This window comes from Phoenix dactylifera, unplaced genomic scaffold (assembly GCF_009389715.1).
Source record: "Phoenix dactylifera cultivar Barhee BC4 unplaced genomic scaffold, palm_55x_up_171113_PBpolish2nd_filt_p 000298F, whole genome shotgun sequence".
Taxonomy (NCBI): Eukaryota; Viridiplantae; Streptophyta; class Magnoliopsida; order Arecales; family Arecaceae; genus Phoenix; species Phoenix dactylifera.
The window spans coordinates 1-12,224 of record NW_024067775.1 but is presented as its reverse complement, the minus strand read 5'-3'; the positions used below and the strand labels follow the sequence as shown (position 1 = coordinate 12,224).

General features: G+C 41.7%; 1 protein-coding gene and 1 non-coding gene across 2 annotated transcripts; one reads left to right on the top strand and one right to left on the bottom strand.

Annotated features, from left to right (window-relative positions):
* Positions 1-2,457: 2,457 nt before the first annotated feature.
* LOC120105483 (beta-galactosidase 11-like) lies at positions 2,458-8,866 on the top strand. Its single transcript, XM_039118001.1, has 19 exons — positions 2,458-2,739; positions 2,835-2,930; positions 3,142-3,254; positions 3,356-3,422; positions 3,594-3,686; positions 3,780-3,923; positions 4,120-4,214; positions 4,619-4,727; positions 4,827-4,911; positions 5,036-5,154; positions 5,381-5,548; positions 5,787-5,968; positions 6,230-6,339; positions 6,547-6,656; positions 6,784-6,891; positions 7,007-7,108; positions 7,543-7,688; positions 7,824-8,166; positions 8,567-8,866. Exons 1-19 carry the CDS (start codon positions 2,458-2,460, stop codon positions 8,717-8,719), a joined length of 2,625 nt encoding a protein of 874 aa, XP_038973929.1. The 3' UTR covers positions 8,720-8,866.
* Positions 8,867-11,688: 2,822 nt separating this feature from the next.
* TRNAP-UGG lies at positions 11,689-11,760 on the bottom strand. The gene has a single exon. It is a non-coding gene; the product is annotated as a tRNA-Pro (tRNA).
* Positions 11,761-12,224: the final 464 nt, after the last annotated feature.

Genomic DNA, 12,224 nt, shown 5'->3' with positions numbered 1-12,224 from the left:
CCTTGGGAGTTTAAGCCTTCTGCTTGTGCGCATGAGCATGCGCATGTGTGCGTATGGGCGTGCGTGTATGCATGCATGCGTAGGTACATCATTTGATATCCTATCAAGCCCTTTTTGTGGGGCTTTATCTTGTAGTTTTGATGACTGAATTCATATTTTAATGAATTTGATGGGATTTCCCATCCTTTCATGGTCGGGAGGGAGGGACTTGATGAGCCAACATCCCAAAAACGCTTATAGAATAATAATCGGACAGCAATTAAGATTTAAGAATCATTGGATGCTAGATTGTAATCCAATTTCTTTAATTGCTTGTTAGTTGCAATTAAAGACTATACGAAAACTATCTTCATAAGTCCTTTTTTTATCTATATAAAAAATGTTTTACGTAACCAAATGCAACATCGTAAGCATCATAAGTGGATTGGATTGATAGAAGTTATCACATTTTACATATCTACCACTTTGCTCGCGCACACAGAGAGTACATATCAAAGTTAAAAACCCATCAAGTCCGCCAATTTATGTTTATCAGAATTCTCTCTTTCTAGAGTCCAATTCTCGGATAGACTGATTGCTGAATTAACTTAGTAGATATCTCTTGAGTTACATAAAAGAAAACCACAAGTATGGTTGGGTGCGGGCCGATGGAGCAGCTCCGAGTGACCGAAAGTGCTCCTACTTATACCGAGAGATTTGTAGGTATGTGCCTACTGCCCTGGTAGACTTTAAATGGCTGATCAGTGATGGACAGAGTGTGGACTTGATGGAGGACCTCTAGGTGGGCTCTCTTCCAATGAGGCTTTGATTGACCATCGTCAGCGTCGAAGCTGCAGACAAACTATGGATTTGCAATCTGCTTCGACTAAAGGAGGCGTCGTGGGATGCTAGCAGGATCAGACAACTATTTGGTGAACATCTAGTTGAGCAGATCTGATCGCTTCCAGTTTTTGGGTGTGCCGGCCCAAATGTAAGAGTTTGGAGCATGTCCTACAGAACTAGAGTACGAGTGGAAGATGTCTCCCGTGCCCTTCAGTAGGAGCATGGGTCGGGGCTAGATTGCGCATGGGTCTGGAGATTTGGTCTCTACCCACGGATGGAATTGTTCTTGTGAAAAGTGGCCTGGGGGTGACTGTTGACAAGACTTGAGCTGAATAGAAGGAGGCTAGGTATCCAGCCCCAATACTCGGACTATCAGGTGGATGAGACTGTGGAGCATGCCCTGTTCCAATATAAGTGGGCTAGGAGGGTCTTGAGGCTTGGTGAGACTCTCCTAGATGTTTGGAGCCATCTAGGACCCTTCCTGCAAGCAATTCATCGATGGGTCGATGCCTCCCAGACGCGGCAAGCGATCGTAGAGGCGACCTATACTGCCTACCAGATTTGGCTGGCCATGAATGCCTGGACCTTTGGCGAGAGCTGCCCGTACCCGACGATTGTGGTGGAGTAGGCCTAGGTGCAGGCAGCTGAGATTATTTGTGCAGACCTATCAAATGGATCTTTGACAGCTTGGGACATTTGGAGCTCTTCTTCTGCTCGTGCAGCGCCTCGTACGGTGTTTTTTACTTGGGAGCCTCTACCCCTGAGTTTTCTCAAGGTCAAATTTGATGGATGTATGCTTGAAGGTGGCAAGAAGGGTGGTGCTGGCTTCATCATCTGAGGCCCGGACTTCTGGGTGGCGGCTGCAGGAGGCTGCCAGATCTTTGATATCTCAGTCCCCAGAGTAGAGCTGAGGCGGCATGAGCCAGCCTGGGCCATGCTCAGCGGGTGTTGCGGGTCTCCTCTGTCACACTCGAGGGAGGCTCAGCTACTATGATTGGATGGATTCAGGATAATACCAACGGCGGTGGAGGGGGCCACCCAATGTTTCGGGACATTTGGGCTATATCGAATAGTGGTGTGGCCCTTCAAGTCAAGTATGTTTTCAGAGAGGCAAATGAGACCGCAGACTGGATGGCTTCGTATATGGCTGGTCGCTCCGGGGTACCTTATGGGTTGGAGAAGGAGAGTTACCCAGAGCGCTCCGAAATTTGCTTTTTTCCGACCTTATTGGATGTATCCATACTAGAATAGTATAATTCATCCGTTTTAGCAAAAAAAAAAAAAAAAAAAAAAAAAAACCACAATATCTCTCGTTCCTTGTCACAATCTTGGACAGGCCTGGTCAATGACCGAATCTAAGGGCCGAAGTATTGGATCTACACTTTGGTAGTGTATCACTGCGAGGGAAAAGGGGGCAAGCACCACATAGCACCACAACTACCCACCTCATGGTTACCCTTGAAAGACCCTGCCTTGGTTTCCGGAGGTCCCCCTCAACCTCTTTTCCTTTCCCCGACTTTAAGCTCCTCTACATCCCTCCGGTTCAAAGTTAGTCACTTGGACGCATAGCTGCCCTGACGCACCACCACCACCCTGCTTCCTCTCGAGACACAGAGAAAATTGATCCCCTGTAAAATGGCGAACATAGTCCGGTTCCTTGGAATTCTTTTCCTTCTTCTCATCCTCTCAGCATCTGCCATTGCCAAACACAAAGAAGACAACGACGACAACGACGGCAAAGATGATGGCGATGATGACAGGAAAGATGACGCCGACCACCACCACCACCACCACAGTGATAAAGAAGGCGGCAAAGCCGTCAAAGGTGTGACCTATGATGGCCGCTCACTGATCATTAATGGGAGGAGAGAGCTTCTCTTCTCGGGCTCGATCCATTATCCCCGGAGTACTCCTGAGGTAGTGACTTGCCCTAGTGTTGTCCGGCTGCACCATGCTGCATGGCTATTGTTTTCTTCCACGTGGTAATGGACTGTGCTTGTTTGGTTGATCAGATGTGGCCCGAAATCATCAACAAGGCCAAGCATGGGGGGTTGAATGCGATCGAAACTTACGTGTTTTGGAACATCCATGAGCCTGTGCAAGGACAGGTATAATTAGCTAGCGGAATCGACTTTGCCGCACCTTTTCCTTTGTTTTCGTAGTTTCTATCGATAGGTGAAGGCCATGAAAGTTCATGGTTGATAGAGTGATGCGAATAGTCTTTCTTCTTAATAAAATCTGGGTGGCTTTGCCTTTCCTTACATCGAAAACTAAAAAGTTGATAGAATGATGCGAACAAGTCGTGATTGAGTTTTGCAGTTTAATTTCTCGGGGAGGTACGACTTGGTGAGATTCATCAAGGTGGTCCAGGAGGCTGGAATGTTCCTGATCCTCAGGATTGGTCCCTACGTCGAAGCTGAATGGAATTTTGGGTGGGTGTTGATTAGCCTGTGATCGCCTGTATAAAGAAGAATCTATCGATCCTACTGATTTGATCTCATGTTCTGGTATATGCTTCTCGGATGCATTTCAGGGGGTTCCCATACTGGCTCAAAGAGATCCCAGGAATGATCTTTCGAACAGACAATGAACCCTTCAAGGTGATTACTTGTATGACAGAGATCAAACTCAATTAATTTAGTTAAAAGATTACGGGATGCATTAAAAACATTTAGAATTTTAGTTGATTCTTGTGGTGCAAATGCATATATAGTGTTGGAGACACATGATTCTCCAACTCACGTTCTCCCCCTTAATTTTTCTATGTGCAGGACCATATGCAGAAATTTGTAACAATGATCGTGGAAAAGATGAGGAGCGAGAAGCTATTTGCTCCACAAGGAGGTCCCATCATTCTAGCACAGGTTCAGTTAAATAAATTACGTGCAGTGTTCCCTTAGATTTCTTTATTTTTCTTCTTCTTTTTCTTAACTCTGTGGTGATATTGACTGCAATAGATCGAGAATGAATACAACAACGTGGAAGCTGCCTTCCAAGAAGGTGGCCTGAGATATGTTAAATGGGCAGGCGAAATGGCCCTTAGTCTCAATGCTGGTGTACCATGGGTGATGTGCAAGGAAAAGAATGCACCCGGTGCAGTGGTGAGCCTCTCAATTGGATCCTGTTACGCTAATCTTTTCTGAAACAATCCTTAGTGGAAATTTGCAGTAGAGATCAAACATATAGAGTCATGAAAAACTGGAAGAAGATTTTATATTCTGAATATCGGATAGTGCTATCAGATGATACTTTGCTTAATATGTTCATGGACACTAACAATAGTTATGCCATGTCTAGATTAATACATGCAATGGAAGGAACTGTGGAGATACTTTCACAGGCCCCAACTCTCCAAACAAACCTAGCCTCTGGACTGAGAATTGGACAGCTCAGTAAGTATATGATGGTTATTGAATAGCTTTTCAGCGTCTCCCACTATTTTCTGCTATCCAAATAGACGTTTGTAAGAAGTACAGAACACAGGTCATAAGGATTTTAACAAATCATTTCTCTAAAGATGGCCCATAACCTTGAAACTCTGAACTGTTGCACTTTATCAAAAAAATAACAACGTATAATAATGTACATGTATTAGTATATTACTTCTTGTTGATATTGAAAAATACCAAATTTACAGTCTACAGAATTAAAGGAAAATTGAGATATTCTACAGAATTAACAAATCATTTCTGATTTTCAGTGCTTTAAACTTAAGTGATCCCTTTCCCTTGGATTTGAGTCATTTTCATCTCCAACTGATTTCATTGCGCTAAAAATATTTGTATGGTGATTTCAGGTACAGAGTATTTGGTGACCCACCATCTCAAAGAGCAGCCGAAGATCTTGCATATGCCGTCACACGTTTCTTCTCTGCAAAAAATGGCACACTTGTAAACTACTACATGGTAAAGAATGCTTGTAGAATGCATAAATAATAATACTTATGTTGAGGAAAAAGAGAGAACATTTTCTTCTAATGTAATGTGCATCGCATCTCTACACAGTATCATGGAGGAACCAATTTCGGAAGGGAAGGTTCTGCATTTGTGATGACTCGATACTATGATGAAGCCCCTCTGGATGAATACGGTCAGTCTCGTGCAACCTCGATCCTCACCTGTTATTTCCTACAATAGGAGGTTTCTCCTTTTCTTTTTAATATATGTAAGTTACATTATACACTCTTAACTCTTTCTGATGAAATTTCTTTCAGGTCTGTACAAGGAGCCCAAATTTGGACACCTAAGGGACGTGCATCATGCATTGAGATTGTGCCGGAAGGCTTTATTTTATGGGAACCCCTCTACCCAAAATCTGGGGAAAGGTTATGAGGTAGGAATTAACATTACATTTGAACTGGGCAAAGATTTTTAGATAGCACACAGTGGTTGAATCCTTTCTAAGCCAGAGCTAGCAACAAGGATTGAGGTCTTCATCTAGTTGACTAATCTAATTTGGTTGTATGCCATTCTATCATCTAAGTTGCAAAACTGTGGTTTGTATAACAAGGAATTGCAGAAAATGTTATTGGTAAATGATCTGGTATTTCTATCTGCAGGTTGTGATATATGAGAAGCCTGAGAGAAAGGTTTGTGCTGCTTTCCTCACAAACACCAACCCAAGAATAGATGGGACTGTGAACTTCAGAGGTGTAGAATACTCTCTGCCTCGCCGTTCTATCAGTATCCTACCGGATTGTAAGACCGTAGTCTTCAACAGTCAGAGGGTAATATAGTATACAAACTCTACTTGGTCAAATTTTTTCCCTAAAGAAAAAGGAAATTGTTGAGGATAGGCCTAAATTTATGTCGTAAATGCCAGTTGATAGTTCATTGTTCATGTGAGCATGCTAAATATGAGTTATCCAAGAAGTAAGAACTAATATAGTTTTATTTATATTTTATCATTTTATTAAAGAAAATAATTACAGGTGAGAGAAATAACTCTTTTGTGGATGTTAACAGACAATGGCTCAGCACAATGCAAGGACATTCCATACGGCGAAAGAAACCACTGAGAAGAACAAATGGTGGATGTATCAAGAATATATCCCAAAATTTCGTGATACCAAAGTTACCTCAAGGCAGCCCTTGGAACTAATGAACATGACCAAGGACACTACAGACTATCTGTGGTACACCACAAGGTGAGAAAACCTTATAAGAAAATCCTCATGGAAATATACTTCCTTTTACCTTCACAAGAGATTCTGTGAAAAAATGAAATCATCACCCTGGAGTAGATGTATCCTGGCTTGGACAAGTTTTTGAACCTTAGTATGGATTCCCCCACACAATCTATTTCAGGACTGGAAGTTTAGACAGCTTACTGCTTAGATGCTACGTGTATCTTATAATACTCCAAATAACAAAATCTTGGTGATTGTTCTTTTATTACATAAATACAGCTTTAAGTTGGACAGTGAAGATTTACCCATGCGTCATGACATCCGCCCGGTGCTCCAAGTGTCCAGCCTCGGTCATGCAATACATGCCTTTGTCAATGGCTTTTACATAGGTATATCCTATTTGTTCCTTTCCTTTGTATCCCTACATGCTGTCAAAGTAATTGTTTCAAGTTTAGTTTTACCAGTCACCGGACTTGTATCACTCCTGTTGCCAGCTCTGTTTACAATGCATTGGTTTCACCAAGTTTCATGCATATATAGTCCCTAATACCAAAATACAGCTATTTTGATGCTCACTTTTGCAACACATCTATCAGGAACCGGACATGGGAGCCATGTCGAAAAAAGTTTTGTGTTCACAAAGCCAATGGATCTAAATCGAGGATATAACCACATTACCATTTTGGGATTGACAATTGGATTGCCGGTAAAGATTTGAAATAGTCGAATTATGGCACAAATGATGTCTGCTGCTTCTGAGACAAAATGGACCTTCCGATGGTTATTCTTCTCTTTTTATCTCTAAGGACTGATATCGTCCCTCTCTTCTGTAGAATAGCGGAGCATACTTGGAACATAGACTTGCTGGTGTTCACACTGTAGGCATCCAAGGTCTCAACGCTGGGACTTTGGATTTGTCAAACAACCGGTGGGGGCATCGGGTACTAATGTTTGCCTCTAATGCTTATGCTTGTTCTGTTAACAGAAAGAACTGGACCCAAAATCATACGTAGAAACAAACAGGTGATTAGTTAAGCTGAAATTGTTATCCCGCAGGTGGGATTGGATGGAGAAAGGTTGGGTATCTTCACTGAGGAGGGACTGAAAAATGTTCAGTGGACGGAGGCTAAGAGTGACACACCAGCCACATGGTACAAGGTATAAGAACATGATCTTTATTTCATTGTAAAATTAATCAAATCATTGATGAGTAACATGATCACTGTATAATCAATTCAATGAATAAGCAACAGTTTTATCTCCTGTTGATTAAACTTCTCTTAAGTTCCTCTAAATAACAAATGCAGGGTGGTTTTATAAGCTCCCTCTTCCATCAAAAAAACATCTCTTAAGTTCAGTTCTTACTCTATTCAGAGCCATTGTCTTCTAAGCACAGATATTATTCTATAGAGTTCAAATTACTCACCCTAATCATAATGGTTAGGTTAATTCTAAACATATAACAGCTGGAACTAAAAGATTCTAATGTAGTCCTAATCAAAAAAAGAAGGAAGAAAGAAATATACTAGAGCTGTCATACACTTGATGTCGATAGCTTGTGAGACTTACTCATGGATCTAATCGTTTTTCAGAGATATTTTGATGCTCCCAGAGGAAATGACCCGGTCTCTCTAAATATGACCAGCATGGGGAAAGGACGGGCATGGGTCAATGGCGAGTGCATCGGCCGTTACTGGGTGTCCTACCTTGATCCTTATGGAAAGCCTTCTCAGTCAACGTAAGTACCAAGCCCATGTTTTCTGATAAACAAATACTTGTATTAGCTCACATGCATCACTGCTGTAAGCCATCAAATTCATGTGTTAATACTAATACCAAAAGATGCCATGAAACTTGGAACAATGCAAATCAGGTACCATGTCCCCCGCTCCTGGTTGAAGCCAAAAGACAACCTTCTTGTCCTCTTTGAAGAGCAAGGAGGGAAGCCAGAGGACATAATAATCATGACCGCAAAGAGGGACAACATCTGTGCCTTTGTCTCCGAGGACCATCCTCCCAGTGCCAGGTCATTTCAAATGAAGGGCAATGAGCTCCAGACTATCGAAGATGCCAAGCCAAAGGCTCACTTGAAGTGTGACAGCAAGAAGGTGATCCAGGCCATTGTCTTTGCTAGCTTCGGGAACCCCACTGGACCATGTGGCAACTACACCATTGGGTCTTGTCATGCACCACAGACTTGGAGCATCATTGAGAAGGTAATGCTTCTGCTAACACTGCACTTTCACATCTATTTGACAATAATGGCTATATAAATGCTCTGAACTAAGTTTGGCAACTATGTTTAGTTAGTCTATGCATAGATCTAAGGAAGCATCTACCTAAAAGTTTGCTTCTCTTTTCATTCTTCACCTTTTATATGTGTGTGTGTCTCTATATATATAAACTCAATTTTGATTGGCAATGCTGGATGGTTGGCTTGCATAATCTTATGGCAGACTAGTTTTTCTCAGCAAACATATGTATAGAATGTTATGTTCATCCAAACAAACATTACCATAGTAAGTTTTTTGATTGTCTGCTTCAGAGCTTTGCTGCTTTTCTCTTTGTTTACCATCTTATGTCAACTCAGTTGAATGCATTTCTTCAACCAATCAGGAATGCTTGGGGAAGAGTTCCTGTGTGTTACCAGTTTCAGCCCAAGCCTATGGGGCAGATCCCAAGTGCCCTGGCACAACAAACACTCTCACAGTCCAAGTTAAATGTGCGAAGAAGGACAATGCTGCAGGTGATGCAGGAAATATTGGGTGATATGCTGGTTCTTAGACTACTTTTATTTGAGAATCTTGTTATGAGATGTAACAATGAAACCCAAGTGGGTCACATTACATTTCATTCTGAGCAATATACTACAATAATTGGGGAATGAATCTGCTCATCAATGATGAGATTCTCTTCTTTCGGAGTAGGAGATTGCCCTGTTGTAATTTTTCTTTTCCTTTTCAAGGGTTTGGCAAAAGTTTTGGCAATGCAAATCCTATTCATTTCATCATTCGAACTATACACATCCTCATTTGAAGTTCTAGTTCCAATTCAATTTTAAAAAATACATTTGACCATTAAACTAGCTGATTGTTCAGGCACACTCAAAGACGAGAGACTGCTAAGAACATGCTTAATGAAGAATATTATACAAACAAAATAGGAAGCTTCCTACTTTGCAGCCAAGGATCATACTTTGTTATTTATTTTTCTTTTTAAGTCTAGAGTAAGCATTAAATCAAGCTAGCTCAGAACCTTTGGCACTATCTCAATTTATATAAACTTGGATTTGCCACTCCTTCATGCCATTTCAACACAATTATAGCTCTCTTCAAATACCATGTCTAGTCTTCATTTTAATGACCAAACCATCTATATTGTCTATGAGGTGCAAGCTATATCAGCTCTAAGGTGGATTTTTATAGATTTCTCCATAATTTTTTAACAACCAAGAACCTCATCCAAAAAGGCTAGCCAAAAGGTGTTATTTGGGTTCCTTGGCCATGTATAAATATCTAACATTTATCTAGTGCATAGCCAATCTGGGACTAACCACATGCCCATAGGGTCCTCATAATTTTTGCTGTATGAGACAAACTCAACAAACTCATCTCTACCACACTCATCTACTGTGAGTATACTTTCTTTTTAGCCAAGTTCTGTGATCCAAAGAACATAGTTGATCAAATTGGAGTCATATAGCCTTCTCAATCTCTGAGAAGGATCTGCCACCCACCAACCAGATAGTACCCTGCCTCTGCACCCACACAACATAATATATCCAATTGCAGATTTCCCGGTCTTCTTAGTTTATGGCTTGTTGTACATCCTCCATTTCCGTAAGTGATTTTCATTCATAAAAAGCAATATTTCATACGCAATTCAATGATTCATCCTTTCAAACAAGTCAATCTTCTTTCACCCACACTATAAAGAAATTTCCTATAAGCACTATTACAGATCTTCGGCAACCACTTTGTAGTTTCCTTGTCTTCTCAGGGTATGGCCAGTAAATGCCCCATTTCTTTAGATGTCCTTCATGATAGGTGATATTTCAGATTACATATTTCTTTGAAATAAGTTAAAAACTTATATTTCTTGTTTCCTTACTATAAAAAAGCTTTCTCATCATAAACTTGGGCCCTTGCTACTGAATGTTTAAGTTCATGGAAGAATTGAATAGATTTCACAAGAAACTGCCAATCACATCAATATTTCCAGAAATTAGTTGAGGATTCTGACCAAGAAAAAGAGATATACCTAGTAAGCAGCTGAGCCCAGAAGCACGGCACGAAAAGCAGAGCACGACGACGGCAGGACGTCGCAGAGATGGGTGATGGCCCTCGCAGCAAGCAGCATGATATCTGGGTTGCTCTCATGGTCGAGCAGCCCGACGAGCACCGGCACGAAGGAATCCACCGAGAACGACCGCAGCGATTCCTCCATCCCGATCGACAGTATCTCGCAGAGCTGGGCCAGCGCCTCGACCTGCCGCCCCCTCCTCGCCGTCCGCCTTCAGCCCGGAGAAGATCATCTTGAGCCGCCCGTCCTGCTGCAACGAGGATGCCAGCTTAACGGACGAAGGAAGCAAGTCGTCGAGCCCGGCGCCGAGATTGCGGAGAAGCCCTTGCAGCGAGCTACTTGGCGGAAGTCAGATTGATTCCGCCGCCGCCCTCGCCGTCATTGTCATTTTCCTCCCTTCCGACGAAGCTCAGGCCGAGGATCCTCTCGGCGTCTCTGTCCTCTGGCGCTGGAGCCTGGAGGGCTCGGGCTCTTTGTCCTGTCCTCGTCGGAGGACTCCATGGGGGCAGGTGGTTCTCGCCGGAGTTGTTGCGGGGGCGAGGGCGGTTGGTGGCACGGGGGGCCTGGGAAGAGGAGGAGGGCTCCGCCCGCTTCCGGCTGCGGGTTGCCATGCACGAACGGCCGCCTAGGAGGCCAAGAAAAGAACGGAAGAAAAAAAGCTGAGCCTCTGTTTGGGAGTTTTGGGGAGAAAAGAAAACAAAGGAAAATTTTAATGAGGAAGGAAAAGAATGGAATAAAATAGATTTTTCCCCCCGCTTGTTTGAGAGTTTTAAGAGTGAAAGAAAGTACTTTTCTTCCTCTTGTTTGGAAGTTTGGAGATAAAAAAAAAGAAAGCATATCTTTTTAACATTTTTACTAAAATATTCTTATTATAAAATAGGCATGCTTATGAGTAGAGGATAAAATAGGTATTATAAAAAATTTATTAAATTTCAATTTTTTTCTCTCCCAAATTCTCTACTTATGGGAGGAAAGAAGGAGAGAATTGAAGACCAAAATTTTTCCTCCTATTTCCTCCTTTTCTTTTTCCTTTCCCTCCACTAAAAAAATTCCAAATATCAAAATTTTAACTTTTCTTTTTATTTCATTTCTTTTTTCCTCGATTCCAAATTTTCAAATAGACCTAAATCTTGGGGAGGGGGGGTTCCCGCGATTAGCCGGAGGTTGGAGGTCACGGTGGATAAGGCGAGGGAGAGGGTTGGAGGGTTCAGAGCGAGAAATCGGCGGCCGGGTGCAGGTTTGGGTGGGGGAAGTCGGCAGCGTGGTGTCTGGGCAGTATCGCAGGGTGTTAAATTGTTATGGTTGAGGAGTAAATTGAAAAATAAAAGTTGAGGTGGCAAACTGACATTATGGAACATAATGTTCAAAATAAATAGAATTGAGGGACCGGAGTGAATTTAAAAATCGAAGGGGCAAAATGAAATTATAGAGGGGCAGGGGCGTTGCGAGAATCGAACTCGCGACCTCTCGCACCCAAAGCGAGAATCATACCACTAGACCAAACGCCCGAATTGTTGTGATGGTAAAACATATTATCGTATTAAACATAAAATAGGTATGAACATCCCGTCACTATTTTTGTCCATGTTTAATAAAATATAAACTGTGCGTGGGCATCCACGTGCATGTTTGTATTTGATGCATCCATAATAATATTCATCATATGTGGAAGCAATTTCAATAAAACCAATGTATCTTGATGTGAAAAACTACTTTATTTTTTCTCTAAAACTTTGATAAATATGTCTAAGTCTTGGTTCGTATCAAACTATAAAAGAATTGACTCGCCATTTAGACCAAATTAACCACGACCCTTTTACATGACAAAAATTAGTTTTACAAAAGAATCTCATGAAAATAAATAGCATCCATTTAGCTTTACACGTCATCCATACAATGTATACTACTAACTTTGCATATGTATTAAACTATCTTATACTAATTGAAGGTATTTTTCCAATTAAAATGATAA